Here is a 19,848-nt window from a genome sequence, read left to right on the forward strand (position 1 = left end):
CTTCCACCTTCGATTTTGTTCGCTCCTTTGGCAATCGACCTTCATCCACCCACTCTTGGGTCACACCTAGATGAAGCACCGCTCTAGGACAGTCCGTCGCCTAATAGCTCTCGAAGTCCACCGATTTCACTGTAATCTGTGCACCATTGTCTGGATCTTGGGCCTCTGCCCCTACCAGCACAATCTCCGCTGCGCACTGCTTCCTTCATAGCAACTCGAATGGCAACACTGTGGCATATTCTTCAAGAGTACCCGCCTCTGCGTCCTCTTGCCCCGTGCTAAGGCCTTCTGTACCCAACTTCGCCTCCACAAATTGAGTCGCCTTAGTTCCTCCTTCAAATGCTTCTCCGAGATAAGGTGCATGTGCCCCGAAGCTCCCTTCGTTTTTGGCACCATGCAAGATGAGTCTGCTCCGTCAGAATGAAGGACCCATGGAACAACATGATCCTACTCTTGCCTCTGCAAGAGTTCATGTCCTTGACCTCTGTCTAAGGAAAGCACTGTGCCTCTGCTCCATGTTCCAACTTCTATGCTGGCTCCCTTCATGCGGCTTGGGTACTTCGCAAGTTACACCCAAGTTGCTCCGCTCCTCGTTTTTGCATTGAGTCGATGGTGGCCCTCGCGCCCACCATTCCACGGGTCAGCCCTCCCTTGAGTTCGATCTCCACATCGACTCCAAGTGTGTCTTCATTTAAGTTGCTTTAGGTCGCTCCCCCACTTGATCTCGCAATGCATCCACCAATGCATTCTCTCGACGAGATCATGCGACAACTCCTCGCCGCTTGCTCAGTCCACCGAGCTTCGTGGAGTTGTTGTTTGTTGAGGTACTCCTCCTCAACATGTGAGGTCTGTCTCACATGATTCTCCCTCTGGAGAGCCGGGACTTATCCCTCCTGGATAACTACCCCGTTGGAGCAACATCTCTCTTCGTTTCGGAGACCACCATCCCCTTGGACTACTCCGATCTGCTGAACAAACTGTGCATTGTTCTGCCTCCTGCAAACGCACTTGCTAGATTGCGACTCCACGTCAATACAGCCCCCGTTGCACCCCTCAAGGCCTAGCAACATGCTGAACTCATTGCACACTTCAGCCTCCTACGGACGTATCCTTCGCATGCCGAAGAGAAAGTTTCAATGCTCCATGGCGCCGAGTCTCGGTCGCCTTGGGATGGCCACGAACATTCCATTGTCCGCATACAAGCCCATGCATGAGTACCAAATTCTTCGAGTTAGTAATTCCCCTCACCTCTGTGAGCTTTGCATAACTCTTTTGGTCGTTGAGCAACTCATTCCACCTTGGATGGTCTCATTCTTGCCAAGCGCATCGCTTGCCTAGAGCACCATCAAGTATATTTGTCAACGTTGAGTCGTAGCTCAAACTCAGCCATCCCAACCTTTGTGCGCTCCACATTCTTCCAAGCTTGCCTGTTCTCGTGGTGCCTCTTGCGCGAAGGGTTGGCCATTCCTCTGAATGTCAATCTCAGATGCCCGCTCCTCTGAGCGACTCCTTTTCCCTACATCTCCATGCCCGTTTTCCCGCAAACGGTCGCGCGTGTGCTGACTGCCCTCAACGCAGTCCCGCTAGGTCCCCCACATTTGCATGCTAAGGGTTTCTATGAGTGCTTGTCCCGCTCTGATACCATATGACACGGGCTTAGCTGGATTTGCCTAAGTCGTGCGGCACCCTTGCGTGTCCGTCCGGAAAGGTCAGCCTCCCCGAAGCCTCTCATTGTCCCTTAGGACCAACAAAAGAGAGAACGGGTTAGAGAGAACGCCTCAATCGGGATCCACAAGCAAACATCTCCGAAAAACACTTCATAGACAATGCAAATTACAAACAGACTTTACAAGCTCTGAACAGTGGCACAACAAAAGGTAAAATGGTCCATTACAGACCGAGAATCTCTCGCACGTGTCTACATGACACTACATTTACTTACAAGCCTAAAGAGGCCACCAACCCAACTAAAATGGGACTATTAAGCCTTCGACTGTCCCTTTACATGCTGTACAAGGCATGAACATGCCAAAAGACACGGACAGATATAAACATTACATCAAACACCTTGTTTAGAAGTTTGTCCGTGACAAACCGATGCCCATAAAGATGTTATACCGCATCGATTGCGGCCAATAGTTACACAATCTACATAGGAAAACTAAAGTTGGATTCGATGGAAAAGAGAATCCGGAGGTATAAAACGAGCTAAATTGCAACTCTATAGAAGACCAACCCGAAGAATCTCTTCGACCAAACATTGAAGAGAACTTCCTTTCGTTTCTCTAACCGTCGTAACCCAAGCGAGTCTAGAAACCTAGACATCAAAGGATGAGATCAACTCGACCCTACATTGCCCCTTGACAGTTAGGTTCTTGAATCCCGCAAAGCCACAAACAAAAGAAGAGCGCAAGTATCAGAAAGGAATAAGGAAAGAGGATAGATGAAGGACCTGGCGAGGGCGAAGATGAGGTGGAAGAGATCAGACGGACCAGACGAGATGCCGCCGCGGAGGAGCAAGTCGAGACGGTCCACGACAGCCCTGAGGCGGGCGTGGTTGGCAGCCAGCACCGTCAAACGGTTCTGAGATGCGGCGACGAGAGCCGAAACCGACTGCTGCGGGGTGTAAGCAGGCGGCGCCGCCACACTGGGCCGCTGGAGTGACGGAGACGAAGCGGATGCCTGAGGAAATGCCATTGCCTCTCTCTCCTCCGAACACCGACTGTTTATAGAACAGTTTTTTCCTGCACCTCCGGGGTTTAGTTGCGCATTAGCCTTCTTGTGGGGAGAACCATGTGGGAACCACTGTTGGTCCGATCATTAGAGAGGTAATCGACGGGGTAAGAACAACGGGTGATAAACTATTAGCATTGTTCTCGTAACCGCCTCTGCGCGTCTTACGTTTCGAGAAACAAAGGGACTTCTTCTTACCCTCTCATACTGACAGATCTACCAAATTGTCCTTGGATGTTTGAAATAATAATAATAACAATAAGCAACCCAGTTTATACATAACTCTTTTCTTTTAAGTGAATATGATTCATTCGTTTCTTTAAGATATTCGGGCTAATTAATATAGTATTTATTATACAGGTAATAGATTTCGGCGTCATGTATACTATTTGATGTAATATTTTTTTAAAAAATAACTTATTCGAGATTCGAGTCAAAATTATCTCAATGTTGTTTTCATACAAACTCAAACGTTGATTTCACAGCTTGATTGAGATGGATAAAATAAATATATTTCCAGTGATGCATAAGATTAAACATAAATTTATAAGAAAAACAATAGCCATCATATATATCGTTTATAACTGGATAAATCAGTGGCATCTATTTTTTCATTTTGTTACATGGGCAATTTTTTAAAAAAATCTTAATAAATATTTGGCAAAATTACATGCACGCTCGACATCTTTTTCCTATTTCATCAAATTATATATATATATATATATATATATATATATATATATATATATATATGGGAGAATTTAAAAAAAATCTTTACTTTTTGAAATTTTTGGCAGAGCAATCCTACTTTAAAAAATTCTTTAAAAATTCTATAATTATACCTTAGAAAACCTATTTTATCTCTTCTTTCGTCGGGACAACAACAATAAAAGTACGCTTCACCCTCCTCCTTCCTCCCTGGCAACTGATGAAGAGGGTGTACGGGTTGTTGCCTCTCCTTCCTTGCAACCCCTCGCTCTCAAAACAACCGACAATGGGAGCTATGAGTAACAAGAAGAAGTGGGTCATTGAATGATGACAATGGGAGCTATGCAGTCAGTGTACACATCCAATGAATATAAACATTTGAAGCAAATTACTTAGCCATGTAGTGTTGCATGCTAATCTTACCTGCTACAAATAGGTTCTTTCTGACATTTGAAGTCCCATAAGCAAAGAAAACAAGAGTGCAGTGAGTGGCCAAATCCCCAAAGCATTCACCGATTCAACAATTCACCCAAAGGTACAACATTAATGAATGATCCATTCATTATGTTTCTTCATTTAAAGATGGGTACAACATTCAAACACTGCCCAAAATTTACAACTACAAATGGACATCCATTACACACACACACACACACACGTGTATAGAACTGGACATTGCAACCTTATACTCACACCTAACAATGATAGAGACAGCGAACTGCAGCAGCATAACCTAAGCTAGGCAAACTTAAACGCACAGATGCCTCTTCATTTGGACTAATTGTCCAAATAAGGTATATTGCAATCCACCGAATGATCACAGCTCTCTAATACAATTTTTTTTTCCTTGTTCTACTTGTGGCCAATTTGACTTGAAGCACTTTTAGTTATAGCATTACTCCTGTTTGCAGTGGATCAATCTAAGCAAAGAATGGACATCCCCTATGTTTCTATTATACTATAAATAAGGAATGGTTGTTGGAAGAAATTGGTTGTCGAACCAACAGACAAAGGTATACAATCACCAAAGATGAAATCGTCAGAAGATAAAAATCATTAGAATGGCAGGAGAAATTGATTGTCAAACTCGTACGTTGTATCTGGTAAGAAGCAAAATGCCTCTCACGGTTCTGCTCCATCCATCGAGTCTTCGCCGCAAACCACATACTTCAATAGCATCATCCATTAGTATTCGAAGTTAAGTTAGAACTCTGACTTGACATTACGACGGTGTAAAGGAAAACCTATTGATTTTGAAGAGGTTTGCTGTAAATCCTAAGAGATCGATTTGGAGAAGAAGAGGAGTCGACGCAAGGACACTCTGAGTCTGATTGAATTAATGGGCCAAATGTTCATTTTGTCATTCACTAAATCGCTAATTCAGCATACGATGTCACACACAGCGTTTTTCGTTAGTGCAGTAGTAGATGATTTTATTAAAAATAGAATGAATTATTTTAATTTCATAACTATGAGAAAATTAATATAATTTTTAAAATTATAGGGACTGTGATGCTAGGAGGGTCTAAGTACAAAGATAATCTATAATTAGTCTAATGTCTTCCAGGGAGTGAAGGTGATGAGGAATGATTACATGATCTAACTCTCTATGTCCATTTCGATGGATGATTAGATTTATGGTATCAGTATTCAATGCCCATAGTAATCCTTTTAAATAAAGATAAGTCAAACCTTACACCAATATCATTAAGAATATTTTATGAGTAATACTATTTCTTTTATTCTTTTAGAATCTGCAAGGACTTGGGGTATTTAGTTTAATAATGCCATAACTGAAAAATTGCTTGCAGCAATTAACAACAACAACAACAATTTATATGCTTAGTTATATCCTTAGTTAAATTAGTGAACTTAAAATTTTATTTATAATTTTAATAAACTCTTTTTAGGTCCTTTTTATATTTTATGGTATCTATCATTAATAGTAATAATTTACATTTTATAACTATAATATCTATTAATCTCTTTACCGAATATCTAAAATGTGTCTTGTCCTCCTCAGTGTTATAATAATTTTTACTCTCTCAAATGAGATACATAATTCTCCAGGAATGATTTTTTTTCTCATTTTAAAAAGTACCTTCATGAACCCACCTCAATATTTTTATTTCAAAGATAGATATTTTTATATTATTTTTAATTGTCTAACGTGTAAAACTTTTATTGAAACCTTCATGAGTCTAACAATTGTTTTGTTGAAATTGTTTACATCTAAGAGGTACTCCATCATGACACAAATGCTCATCTCTATTTTAACCATCAAAATTTTACTTTATAAATGATATTTTCAACAATCTTTCCATCGTAGAACAATCACAAAATAAATTATCAAATTTTTTTGCATATCTATCCTTTCAAAATCAGGAATAGCATGTTTTGCCCGTCAACACTAATATTATGTTTAGTTTCAATATCATTATTGTAATAACTGATTAATAGAGATTAATTAATGATTGATATATATATATATATATATATATATATATATATATATATATATATATATATATATCCTATTGTTATACAAGATATTCATCATTTATATATGGATATTTTATCAGAAAAAAATCTTATTATTAGTTTTTATCAAATGATGCTCCCCATTCATTTTTACATGGTGCATTTTTTTTTTTAGACTAACACACCCTCTCCTTCTATGTCAAATGACATTAAAATTAATAAAGAATTCATAATCTAATAATTTTCTATTTAACTAGTTCGATCTAGTTATTTATAAACCCCTTACCCAACTTTTCGTCTCTTTTCTCTTATCCCCTTCTCCTTCTCCTGCTTTGACTTCCTTCTCCTCCTCATTTATTACCTCATCTTTGTAGCCTCCTCACCTTCTCTTCTCCCATCTCATCCCATTCATCCACCTCTAGGTTCTCCCTCTTTCCTCCTCCTCATTCTTCGTCTCTACCTCCTCTTTGTCATGTCATACTACTTCTATGAAAGCTTGGGTTGGTTCATTATAAGTTGATTAAGTTACACTTAAATTGAACTAAATTATATTCAATCACAAAATCTATTCAAAATATTCACTCCGACATTAAACTAAGTTATACTCATATCAGTTCAAGAAATCTTAAAATTTGATAATTAATTATCTTAATTTTTTAAAAAATATCAATCATCTTAATTTAATTTAGGGATATTATTATAATTAATTATTAAAATTAAGAATTTTTTGAATAGTTCTACGATCTAAGTGTAATTTAATTCAATTTCGAATGTAAATAGGCTAACCTCTACTAAACTAATCTAAAATTTCATAAAACAACTAAGAAATTATTTAAAATAATTATATATTTTATGAGAATTTTATAATAATTAATTATCAAAATTTGGATGTTTTGAACCCATATTGTGATCAAATATAATTTAATTCAATTTTGAATATAACTTGGTTAACTTTCACAATCCAAGCTTTTAGAAAACTAATAAAACATGATTGTCATATGATTATATTATTTTTTAAATTTTATGATAATTAATTATTAAAATTTTAAATAGTTTGAACCAGTAATATGATCTGAGTGTAATGGTAACTTAGTTAAATTTCAACTATACCTTGTTCAACTTTTTACTAAACTAATCTAAACTTTCAGAGAAACACTAAACATGATTTTAAGATTATTAGTACAAATTTTTTTAATTTTTATAAAATTTAATTATTATAAAAATTATAATATGTTCTGTGATCAAGTGAGTGTAACTACATCTCAAAATTTAAGATAAAGTATAGTGGGAGGAGATAGAGGAATAGGAGGAAAGTAAGAAAATGAATGTCAAAGATGAGGAAGTGGAGGAAGAGATGAGGAGGTAGAGGTGAAGACAGAGGAGGCGAAGGCAAATGACAAAGAGGAGACTAAGTAGGAGAAATGAGATGAGACAGAGAAAGAAAAGATGGAGGAGGAGGGAAAGGAGGCTTGATTGAATCAATTCAAAATGGGTTCAATTTTGAACGATTTATGAGTTACTGGTTCAATTGGTTTTTTTATTATTTATAAAAAACACTCAAGTAAAAACAAATATGAAAGAGATAAAAAGTTAATAGCGAGTTTTTTCGATAAAATACCCTTTATTTTATATTTTATATTTATTTTGTTTAGAATTATATGCATCGTTTGGCCAATTCGGATAGGCGTAGGCCAGTCTGTGTTGGTCCAGTCAACTATAGGCTTCAGGAGAAGAAGCGGGGATAGAAGAAGAGGTAAGGGGAGGAGAGTGAGAGCGAGAGCGAGAGCGAGCGGAGAAAGCTTCACTTTCCGGTTATTGCTCTCACCACCGATTTGTTCGCCAATCTTTATGATATCTGTTACCATCCGAGGTGGTGAAATGTATTCGAGCTCGATTCCTCTGAGGAGGTTCGGTTCTTCTCTCTCTTCGCGCCGAGGAAGAAGGACAGGAAACATGCTTTTCCCCCTAAAATTTACTGAATTCTGACTGGAATATTCTCTGTCGGCAGTGGCTTATTGATCGCTCGGAGCTCTCCCGACTCCTCTGTTCGTCTTGGTTTGCGCCCAAATTTAAAGACCCAAAGCATTCGGCTCCTCTCCAAAAGGCAGAGATGTCCTAGGGCAAGCCTATCTTCCGGTACGCCCCCTAGTTTTCTTCACCAATGTAGCGCTTCATCTCTTGTGTTCCTGCTTCCTCTTCTTACCTTGGTGTTTGATGGTTCGCTTGCACTATATATTTTTGTGATGGTCAGAATAATGGGCCTTGTAGGCGAAAATAGACGTAGAATGTGATTTATAATTTTCTTCTGTTTTCTCAAGATTTGAGGATTGTCCTTGGTTTCCATTATGAAGTGAAAAATCTTTAATTCTGTATCTTTATGAGAAGGATCGTTGGACTTAATTGAATTAGGCGTGTGGTGTGAGGCCGTCTGATGTGGGACGAGAACGACAGAATATTTTTTTTGATAACAGAGGAACATTCCAGAGAGGAATAGAAGATAGTAATCGAAAGATAATAGGAAAATAAATAGATAACTACCAGACTTATTGTGGCTCAAGGAAAACACTCCCAAGATTAAGGTCTTACACCTTCTCGCATCTTGCACTTGAATGATGAAATCATGCCGTCGGTAAACAAATGTGGCATCGCACCACTTACACAACATAGGAAAAGAACTCATTTCATTGATCCATTTCTGAATGATTTGCATTACAATGTTCTTGCCCCTTTTTAGAGGCTAAGTACAATAAAAGAAAAAGAAAATTGTAAAAGTAAAAATTTTACAATTGAATTATATCAAATATATGATTTGATGTTCCCTTCGAAGAGGATAATATTCTTGATTGATATGCTTCCATCTTCGTAGCAATCAATCTTCACAAAATCTTTTATCAGGATTTAGAAACTTCAATCACAATCATATTTGATTTTTTTCATATTCTTTTCACATCTTCTTCTTACTTGAGTAAACTAGAAAACTAGATCAGAATTATTCAGTATGTTGCTATGTGGCAACTTATGATATGCAAAATAACCTCTAAACGAATCAAATTTATTTGAATAAAAGATAGAGAAGATTGATTCCGTGTCATATGCTTTCGCTGTGTAGGAATTTGCCCCGAGTTCATTTAATTGAGATATGAATTGACCTTGATGATAGAACACATTGGTTAAACCAAGAGCTTTGATACCAAACTGATATAGGACAAGAATGACAGAATATATTTTTGATAATAGAGGAACATAAAAGAGAGGAATAGAAGATAGTAACTGAAAGATAATCGGAAAATAAATGGATAAGTACCAGACTCGCTCTGGCTCAAGGAGGACACTCCCAGGATGAAGGGCTCACACCTCCGCATGTCTCGCACGTGGACGATGGAATCATGCAATCGGAAAACAAATGTGGCCTCACACCACTCACACACAAGATGGGAAAAGAACTCATTTCATTAATCCATTTCTGATTGATTTGTATTACAATGTTCTTGCCCCTTTTTATAGGCTAAGTACAACAAATGAAGAAAAGAAAAGAAGAATATAAAAGTGAAAAATTTACAATTGAATCAAATTAAATGATTTGATCTTCCCTTTGAAGAGGATAATAGTTTTGATTAATATGCTTCCATCTTCGCAGAGATCAATCTTCACAAAATCTTTCATCATGACTTGGAGTCTTCAACCACAATCATAATTTGATTTTTTTCAAATTATTTTCATAATTCTTTCTTCCTTGAGTAAACTAGAAAACTAGATTGGAATCATTCAGTATGTTGGCATGTGGCAACTTGTGATATGCAAAATAACCTCCAAACTAATCAAATTTATTTGAATAAAAGATTGATAAGATTGGTTTCGCGTCAACATCTAACTGGGGTCATTATTGTTCACCAAAGCTATGCTTTTACGATGTTACTCTGTTTTTGGTAGGTTCAAATTTGCCAGACCCAAACTATTTCTAAGATAGGATGCTTTGGCAGCAATATGATGCATATAAAATGTCTAAAATACCATCAAATAAGGTCTAAAATATTGGACAAATACACCTTTAAATACTCAAAGAGTAGAAAATTACAACTTTTAGCTTATATTAGCTAAATTTACTCAACTGAGACTCTAAGCAAACTTTTTCTACAAAACTAGAGTTCACTTCTATTGGTCTGAGGCTTATATGAAGTTAATTTTGCCCCTTGAATAGAGTAAGCTGCTATTTTTTCAATTCAGCATCTTGTTGATTATTCAAATCATTTTAGGGAATCCTCCAACAAAAAACTGTCATGTGATAATGTGTTTCTAGTGGAAAAAACTTTGGCAAGATGGAAAATTTGTCTTTGTATTTGGATTTTTTTTATCTTATGGGAGCACGACAATACTGTTTGAAAAAGAAAATATTATGGTTATCGTCAACTAAGGTCCTTTTCTAACATTAGGGTATCAGTTAGATGGCTAAGCTTCTCAAACATCTTCTGTCTCCTCCTTGATTGTTTCATTCATCTTATGCATGGTTTCTAGTGGGTTTTTCTTCAGTTGAGTTTTAAACCAGATCAATATCCTAAAGGCATATAGTCAAGATTATCTTACAATATGATATGAATACATGTTTTGCCTTTTATTTTCATAATACATCGTGTTAAGGTGTTCTCTATATCTTTTGAGCAACAACGGTATATAAGATTGAAATTTATGTAGGCTCACATTCAAAAGTTATCTTTCTTAAGAAAGTTAAACATGGTTTCGTTGAAGTTTTAAATATTATTTTTCCAGATCCACTTCTGGTTCAGGCTGCTAGAGGAAATGCAATAAGTCGGCCTCCGGCATGGATGATGCGCCAAGCAGGAAGGTATATGGCTGTTTACAGAAAGCTTGCCGAGAAATATCCATCCTTCAGAGTGAGATCCGAGACAGTTGATCTCATTGTAGAAATTTCTTTGCAGCCATGGCGAGCTTTTCGGCCAGATGGGGTCATTATTTTTTCTGACATACTTACACCTCTACCTGCATTTGGTGTTCTTTTTGAGATAGATGATGTAAAAGGGCCTATTATTCAATCACCAATTTGTGATGAGGAAGGGCTTAAATGCTTGCATCCCATTGACCTAGAGAAGCTTCAATTTGTTGGAGAGTCTCTGATGATCTTGCGTGGGGAGGTAGATATCAGCTTTGTTACTCCCAAAACATTCAACAAATTAAAATTTAATATAATCTCCACAGACTTATGCGTTACTATCTGGAATTATAATTACAACTTGCATCAAAAGTTACACAAAAACAACCATGGGGTTTGTTAATTGACTCTAATAGTGAATCAGCCAGTTGATTTTTTCTCATTTTGATACATGAATATGCTTGCTTTAGTACTCGATGTATATGAAAAAAATGAGAAAAAAAAACCGATAGCTTTCTAACACTATAAAATGGTTCTTTCTACATGTCTCCTAGCCTTTTGGATTTCTTTTCTCTTTAATTGCATTTTGTAAGATGGTTCTTTCTACATGTATGGTGAGCCGTGGTATCATGGGTTGCTTTTTTGCATCTTGGGTGATTAGAGTTTGAGTTATAGAAAAAGTTTCTCTACTTGAGCCGTGAGGCTTTGTATGTTGACCCTCCACAAGCATTGCATCGGCAGGAGTGTCATGCGCTAGGACACCGACACCCATTTTTCAGTGTTTTTTCAAGTTGCCTTGGTTAGTAATTGAGCATTAGTTTCAGGATTATTTGTCAATCCTCCCATTGGGCCTTCTTGATTTTGACTTGTGCTCTCTGACCATCTCTGATGATTGGGCAAGTCTTGGATGTATAAACCTCCAGCTCCTTTGACAAGGCAGTTGAGTTCCAGACTTCAATCTGTTAGTATAATACTGTTCAAGGTTTTGATAGTGGTACAGGTACATAATCTAGGTACATCAATTATTACATTTGTTGGTGTTGGCTGCTGCAGTTGGTACACTGGTATACGGCACGGTATGCCATGATATTTGACACCAGGTACTATTTGGACATTATTTTTGTCAGTTGCACTATGTAAATTGTGAGATGGGTCAGTTGTTGCTGAATTTCCTTCTCTCATTTCATAACAATTTTAGTTGGGGATTGAGGTTACCTTTCTAGTTGTATGCAGGAAGTTACATTTGAACATGTCATGTTGTCTTTTCCTAGGTCTGCCATACCGAATCGTACCGCCCGGTACGTACCGGTCCAATAGGCCAGTGGTACGCCGACCATTCGGTACCGGTCCACACTGTAGCAGTGTACTGTTGTAGTGCACTGTAACAGTACAATACACTGTTACATTAGCAGTACAGTGCACAAGTATACTGTAGCAATACACTGTAACAGTGCTACAGTGCTCGGTGTACCTGGGTGTACCGCTCTGTCATGGACTTAGCTGGTTTTGCCTAAGTCGTGCGGCACCCTTGCATGTCCGTCCGCAAAGGTCAGCCTCCCCGAAGACTCCCATTGTCCCTTAGGACCAACAAAAGAGAGAACGGGCTAGAGAGAACGCCTCAATCGGGATCCACAAGCAAACATCTCCGAAAAATACTTCATAGACAATGTAAATTACAAACAGACTTTACAAGCTCTGAACAGTGGCACAACAAAGGGTAAAATGGTCCATTATAGACCGAGAATCTCTCGTACGTGTCAACATGACACAACCTTTATTTACAAGCCTAAAGAGGCCACCAACCCAACTAAAATGGGACTATTAAGCCTTCGGCCGCCCCTTTACATGCTGTACAAGGCATGAACATGCCAAAAGACACGGACATACATAAGCATTACATGAAACACCTTGTTTAGAAGTTTGTCCGTGACATTCTCCCCCACTTATTCCTTCGACGTTCTCGTTGAAGCCTTTGTCGACACTGCAACTCCTCGCCTTTGCTGAGTCTTCAATCCTCTGCTCCAGCTACAATGCGCCTCTTGGCTCCTTGCTGCTCTCCGCTGCTGTTTTTGAGTAGTCGAACCTTTGATCCGCCATGCTGCTTCAACTCACCAATGACTCTGACTCTGGTGTGGGGTTGGCTGAGTTGTGTTGATCCTTGTTGATTCTTGCGGATCCCCCAAATGAAGGAAAAGACCATCCTTACTGCGCCAGTCTCTCAAATTCCTCATGCTGCTTGAACTGGGTGAATGCTTGTTGGAGCTTTAACGAGCATCGTCTCGCAAACTTCTGAAGTTTTGGGTCCTTCCTCCACAAAATTTGCTCATTGACTCTTCATTCACTTAGTTGTCACATCCAAGTAGGTTCGCATCACTTCCGCTTTCGATTGGCATTTCTTTGGGAAATGAAGCGGACAATCTACTCTCAGTAGCACTGATCACCGTTGGTGAGGATTTGACAACTATTGTCTTCCATTATCTTCGAAGGGTCTTTGAACATATGCAGAGCTCCTCTGCTGGATAGTTAAGAGAATTGGGGTACTCGGTTTCACCCATTCTCTTAAGAGTTGAGAAGGCAAATGTTACTTGACTTCGCCCGCCTCCTCGAGGTTGTACTTCATGCATCGAGCTGGTTACTGGCCTTCGCCTGCTCTTTGCTCACACTTCTGAAGTACATGAAATGTTTGCACTCCTTGCGTTGAGTTAGCTACTGTGATTCACCTTCTCAATGCCATTGAACTTCTGGAATGCAAGAAGTTTTCACCCCAACTTGGAGTAGTTCTCTCATAGGTTTGGTCGCCTCTGGGATTGTACCGTCTTCTCCATCAACCCTGCCGCCTACTCCACTAAGTAGCAAAGGTACAGCACCGCGTACTGCCTGCTTCGTTCCTTGGTTATGCACTCTTGCATGACCCGAAGTCCTTCACTTTCGGCTATCTTGATGAGAAGCACATTGACACCGGTCTTACGAAGTTCTTTGGCCTCTGCCCTTCAGCCTTGTCTCGGTACTTGGAGATTGCCTCTGCATTCTCCACCTCCTCGGCCCCTTTCACGACCAAGCGCGCTCCCTCCATGAGAGCAAGGGATCAATGACTTTCACGGAAGTCCCGCCTCTGCGGTACCATGGCGCTGCCATGTCCATAGCCCTACTATCCGTCGCCTCGCATCTGCATCCCTTTTCTTCACGATCAGTAGATATGTCTCCGTGACACTCCTCTGAGTCCACCTCCATTCTAACTGATGCTTGATTTTGGGTAGTTAAGTCCCTCTGGACTCATCGTCGCTTCCTCGCCCCTTTCGACCCCCTGCTTCAACACCTCTGTGTTCTCCAAGCAGTCCGTTTGGTCGATGGAAAGACAGACTGCAACTCCCATGCATGGCCTCTGCCATCACGTTGTAGGGTTTGCACCGATTCTGTTCTCCTTAGCTTCCTTGGTAGCAACGTTCGCTTACTCGGCCTTGTCCTCTGACTTGCCGGGCTCCCTTAAGCGAATATGAGCTCTGGAGCAGTCCAACTCTCCAGCTGCTTCGATCATACCTCTACATGATCAAGTTCCTCCCATGGAACTCACTGGTACTTGCATTCGAACTTTTCCCTTGGTGGAACCCAGCCCCCATATGCTGATGACCAAGGTTTTCATCCGATGCAAAATTCGATGCACGCCCGGAAGACCCGCCTCTGCGGTACCATGGCCTTCACTCCTTGAATCCATAGCCCTTCTTGCCGTCGTGTTGTTCACCGAAGTGGAGCTTCCAGTAGCTCTCGTTCATACCTCCATATGATCTAGTCCCTCCCGGGACAAATTCGTGTGTATCGCATTGCCACGAACTGTTCCACCACGATCCGCTGCACCATGTCGCCTCCTGGTGACATCTCCATTGCATTCTGATCCTTGTGGAATAAACTCGAATTGTGAACCCTCCATGTGTGGCCTCTGTCAATACATCGCAGGGTCTCTTCCACCTTCGATTTTGTTCGCTCCTTTGGCAATCGACCTTCATCCACCCAGTCTTGGGTCACACCTAGATGAAGCACCGCTCTAGGACAGTCCGTCGCCTAGTAGCTCCCGAAGTCCACCGACTTCACTGTAATTTGTGCACCATTGTCTGGATCTTGGGCCTCTGCCCCTACCAGCACAATCTTCGCTCCGCACTGCTTCCTTCATGGCAACTTGAATGACAACGCTGTAGCATATTCTTCAAGAGTACCCGCCTCTGCATCCTCTTGCCCCGTGCTAAGGCCTTCTGAACCCAACTTCGCCTCCGCAAATTGAGTCACCTTAGTTCCTCCATCAAATGCTCATCCGAGATAAGGTGCATGTGCCCAGAAGCTCCCTTCGTCTTTGGCATCATGCAAGATGAGTCCGCTCTGTTAGAATGAAGGCCTCATGGAACAACATGATCCTACTCTTGCCTCTGCAAGAGTTCATGTCCTTGACCTCTGTCTAAGGAAAGCACTGTGCCTCTGCTCCATGTTCCAACTTCTATGCTGGTTCCCTTCATGCGGCTTGGGTACTTTGCCAAGTTACACCCAAGTTGCTCCGCTCCTCGTTTTTGCATTGAGTCGATGGTGGCCCTCGGGCCCACCATTCCACGGGTCAGCCCTCCCTTGAGTTCGATCTCCATATCGACTCCAAGTGTGCCTTCATTTAAGTTGCTTTGGGTCGCTCCCCCACTTGATCTCGCAATGCATCCACCAATGCATTCTCTCAAGCGAGATCATACGACGACTCCTCGCCGCTTGCTCAGTCCATCGAGCTTCGTGGAGTTGTTGTTTGTTGAGGTACTCCTCCTCAACATGTGCGGTCCGTCGCACATGATTCTCCCTCTGGAGAGCCGGGACTTATCCCTCCTGGATAGCTGTCCCATTGGAGCAACATCTCTCTTCGTTTCGGAGACCACCATCCCCTTGGACTACTCCGATCTGCTGAACAAACTGTGCATTGTTCTGCCTCCTGCAAACGCACTTGCTAGATTGCGACTCCACGTCAATACAGCCCCCGCTGCACCACTCAAGGCCTAGCAACATGCTGAACTCGTTGCACACTTCAGCCTCCTACGGACGTATCCTTCACATGCCGAAGAGAAAGTTTCAATGCTCCATGGCGCCGAGTTTCGATGCCTTGGGATGGCCACGAACATTCCATCATCCGCATACAAGCCCATGCATGAGTACCAAATTCTTCGAATTAGCAATTCCCCTCACCTCTGTGAGCTTTGCATAACTCTTTTGGTCGTTGAGCAACTCATTCCACCTTGGATGGTCTCATCCTTTACCAAGCGCCTCGCTTGCCTTAAGCACCATCAAGTATGGTTGTCAACGTTGAGTCGTAGCTCAAACTCAGCCATCCCAACCTTTGTGCGCTCCATATTCTTCCAAGCTTGCCTGTTCTCGTGGTGCCTCTTGCGCGAAGGGTTGGCCATTCATCTGAATGCCAATCTCGGATGCCCGCTCCTCTGAGCGACTCCTTTTCCCTACATCTCCATGCCCGTTTTGCCCCAAACGGTCGCGCGTGTGCTGACTGCCCTCAACACAGCCCCGCTAGGTCCCCCACGTTTGCATGCTAAGTGTTTCTATGAGTGCTTGTCCTGCTCTGATACCATCTGTCACGGACTTAGCTGGTTTTGCCTAAGTCGTGCGGCACCCTTGCGTGTCCGTCCGCAAAGGTCAGCCTCCCCGAAGACTCCCATTGTCCCTTAGGACCAACAAAAGAGAGAACGGGCTAGAGAGAACGCCTCAATCGGGATCCACAAGCAAACATCTCCGAAATACACTTCATAGACAATGCAAATTACAAACAGACTTTACAAGCTCTGAACAGTGGCACAACAAAGGGTAAAATGGTCAATTATAGACTGAGAATCTCTCATACATGTCAACATGACACAACCTTTATTTACAAGCCTAAAGAGGCCACCAACCTAACTAAAATGAGACTATTAAGCCTTCGGCCGCCCCTTTACATGCTGTACAAGGCATGAACATGCCAAAAGACACGGACATACATAAGCATTACATCAAACACCTTGTTTAGAAGTTTGTCCGTGACAGCTCGGTACACCGTACCGTATCAGTACCGAGCCCAGGTCGAAATATCAGTACGGTACGGTATTGCGAACCTTGGTCTTTTCTTTTTCTGATTTCTGATCTCCCCTTTTTGTGACACAGGTTGGGAAGAAAGCAGCAGTGCTTGGTTTTGTTGGGGCACCGTGGACAATCGCTACATATATTGTGGAAGGGGGTACTACTCGCACATACACAACTATAAAACGCATGTGCCATACTGCACCACATGTCCTGAGGGCTCTCCTTTCTCATCTAACTCAAGCAATATCTGACTATATCATTTTCCAAGTGAAATCAGGAGCTCAGTGCATACAAATTTTTGATTCTTGGGGTGGACAATTGCCACCTCATGTTTGGGAACATTGGTCAAAACCATATATCAAACAGGTAAGGAAGGTCAACAAAATGATTGTTAAGATATGTTTACTGCTGAATTCTTTTTTCATCCAACATTTTTGTTTACCGAAATTTTTATTTGGATCTGGCACCTCATTGATTTTTCTTCTTTATATGGGAATTTCTTTATTATGAATGATGTAATTGATCTTATTACATTTATTTAAGAAAGCAAGTATGGTTAAATCCCTTGATCACAAAAAGGACAAATTACCAGTTTTGCCATCTGATAGTACCTTCAATCATACAGATAGTGAGTTCAGTCCGGAAAGAATGCCCTCAGACACCACTTGTGTTGTATATCAATGGTAATGGTGGTCTAATTGAGCGCATGACTGGAACTGGAGTTGACGTGGTTGGGCTTGACTGGACGGTGGATATGGCAGATGGAAGGAGGCGTCTTGGCAATAATGTTAATGTGCAGGGAAATGTTGACCCCGCATATCTTTTCTCCCCTCTTCCTGTTTTGACTGATGAAATCCATAGGTCAGTGGCATTGGTTTCTAGTTAGTACAATATGTGTTAATTATTTTAATTTATGTATTCCTAGCAGGCTGGCTTTCTTCCCATGCTTTAAATGTTCTAAATAGCATGTACCAGTTAGCTCTTTGCTTTTAGGAAAGGTCATTTATCTTTTTAAATCCGTAAGGAATTTTATGTTACTTCTGTTTGATGCTTGAATGTTCTTGAAGTCAAATCATACATAATTAATGTGGCTTAAATATGCAGATGAACATAAGTAAATCACTTTGTTTCTGCAGATAGAATGGAAACTCCAAATTTGAAGTCAATTTTGACAACAAATGGCCATGGGTCAACTTGTTCTAAATTTTTATGACATTGAAGCTCTTCTGCTCTTATCAGGAATTATTTTGTTTTCCAGAACAGCCTCTACATATTATCCTTATACTATCTATTTTTCTTTGTTTACAATGTGAAAATACCTCTTGTAAATGTTTCATCTGGGAGTTTTCTCTAGCGTACATTAATTAATACATGTTTCTCCAATCAATGTGCTGTTCTTAAATAAACTATTTGAATTTTTGGGGGCTGTCGCTGCTTGTGGTCACCAAAGCCATCTGTTTTAAATGAAGCAGTTCTATGATACTTCAGAAGCAACTCTGTCAACTTCTTAATTTACTTTTTCCTTACTTTATTCTGAATGTTCATTATAGTCTAAATGTTCATTATAGCACTCTTTTTATTTTATTTATGACCCCAAAAAAAATCAATTTTTTAGTGATTGTCTAACAGCAGCAATCTTGAAAGTGGAAAGTACATGCAGTATCCTTTCACTTGATGAACATCTTGCCTGATGATATAAGCAAGTCAAGAGAAAGATGATCTTTCTATATCGGCTTATGTCTGTCCATTTCAATTCATTTCATCACCTTGTTATTTCTGTGTAAATTCATTTTCACTACTCCAGAATTCCTACTTGAGACTGTTTTTTACTGATACAAAATAAACAATGCCATCCTGGACAATCATTTGTGCATAGTAGACTTATCATGGTGATAGAGGTGGTGTCTGGATTTTTATCCTGCCTGCACTTCATTATGCCAAGGAAGACATGCTATTCTTGATGTCAAGGCTGGTTTAAACTCATTTTGAATGTTCACTTGAAACTTGACATCCTGATGTAGTATATGACCAATTGAAATGTTCATTTACAGGGTTGTGCGGTGTGCTGGCAGACGGGGGCATATACTTAATCTGGGTCATGGCGTTCTCGTCAACACCCCAGAAGAGGCCGTTGCTCACTTCTTTGATGTCGTGAGAGGCTTGAGCTATGACTCTCTTTTTGAAGATGATGTGGTGGTCGACGAATTAGAGCCTTTGACTCGATTGTGAAATTGCGATGATGCTAAATCGGTGAGTCCATCATTTCAATTGCTTTGTTATGTCACAACTTTGCAATCTGTAGCAAGGCTTGTTAGTGTTGTTGATTCCACATGTATGCCAACTCCCTAGTAGTTTATTCAGTATTCCTTTGCCTGTTACCGCCATGTAGGAGGAGTACACCGTTTTCCTGTCATTGCCTTGTGTTCTTATTAGGAAGGACAATTAGCTTAAATTCTCAAACAATGGTCTTTCTTTAACTCTCTGTCCTTTTTGACTCTGATTCAAATGTTCAATTAGGTGATAAAGAAGAGTTCATGCGGGAATTTGTGGTCCCGAGGTTGATGTATGATTTCTTTTTAAATTTAGCATTTTGTTTTCTTATTATCATTCGTGTTAATTTTAAAATTAATACTTTTTAAAACATTATCAATATAGATTGTTAAAATCTAGCTTAAATCTTCACCAATATAGCATATAGACTTACATATTTATGCTGGTTTCGCTAAAATAACCTAGATTACTAGATGTGCGTTAAGCTAGCTTAATTCTATACGAATATAGTGTTGATCTAAAACATATGATCTAAATTATACGGATTCATGTCAGCTATACAAAATATATTCCTTAATATTTATGGAACATAGTATTTATTATATTAGTTTTTGAGACTTTAGTTAGTCCTGAGATCAAATCTCGTTTTTGTTATGTTACCAAAAACAAGGATTTTATAGCTC

At 40.2% G+C, this 19,848-nt stretch overlaps 2 protein-coding genes across 3 annotated transcripts in view; one reads left to right on the top strand and one right to left on the bottom strand.

The window, feature by feature from the left end:
• LOC103988767 (E4 SUMO-protein ligase PIAL2-like) overlaps window positions 1–2,697 on the bottom strand; it is a 41,496-nt gene extending 38,799 nt beyond the window's left edge. The window contains exon 1 of the mRNA XM_018827175.2: window positions 2,453–2,697. Coding sequence (XP_018682720.2) covers window positions 2,453–2,697 — 245 coding nt within the window. The remainder of the gene's footprint in view (window positions 1–2,452) is intronic.
• A 4,915-nt stretch (window positions 2,698–7,612) lies between these two features.
• Window positions 7,613–19,437, top strand: LOC135584838 (uroporphyrinogen decarboxylase 1, chloroplastic-like). 2 transcript variants are annotated; one of them, XM_065156536.1, is made up of 6 exons: window positions 7,613–7,829; window positions 7,931–8,058; window positions 10,687–11,069; window positions 16,976–17,260; window positions 17,520–17,755; window positions 18,946–19,437. In XM_065156536.1, the coding sequence occupies exons 1-6, from the start codon at window positions 7,771–7,773 to the stop codon at window positions 19,121–19,123; spliced, it is 1,269 nt and encodes a 422-aa protein (XP_065012608.1). In that variant the 5' UTR covers window positions 7,613–7,770; the 3' UTR covers window positions 19,124–19,437. The 2 variants fall into 2 exon arrangements, with proteins under 2 accessions (XP_065012608.1, XP_065012609.1); XM_065156537.1 differs by having other exon boundaries at window positions 7,613–7,733.
• The last annotated feature ends 411 nt before the right edge of the window (window positions 19,438–19,848 follow it).

The sequence above is a fragment of the Musa acuminata genome, chromosome BXJ3-6 (genome assembly GCF_036884655.1).
Source record: "Musa acuminata AAA Group cultivar baxijiao chromosome BXJ3-6, Cavendish_Baxijiao_AAA, whole genome shotgun sequence".
NCBI lineage: Eukaryota > Viridiplantae > Streptophyta > Magnoliopsida > Zingiberales > Musaceae > Musa > Musa acuminata.

What these genes read in the sequence shown, in the direction of transcription:
- LOC135584838 (XM_065156536.1), top strand. Translation starts at nt 7,771, where the DNA reads ATGATATCTGTTACCATCCGAGGTGGTGAAATGTATTCGAGCTCGATT. An exon ending in TAGGGCAAGCCTATCTTCCG is followed by an intron (nt 8,059 to 10,686) that starts GTACGCCCCCTA and finishes TTATTTTTCCAG; the next exon opens with ATCCACTTCTGGTTCAGGCT. An exon ending in TTGACTGATGAAATCCATAG is followed by an intron (nt 17,756 to 18,945) that starts GTCAGTGGCATT and finishes GTTCATTTACAG; the next exon opens with GGTTGTGCGGTGTGCTGGCA.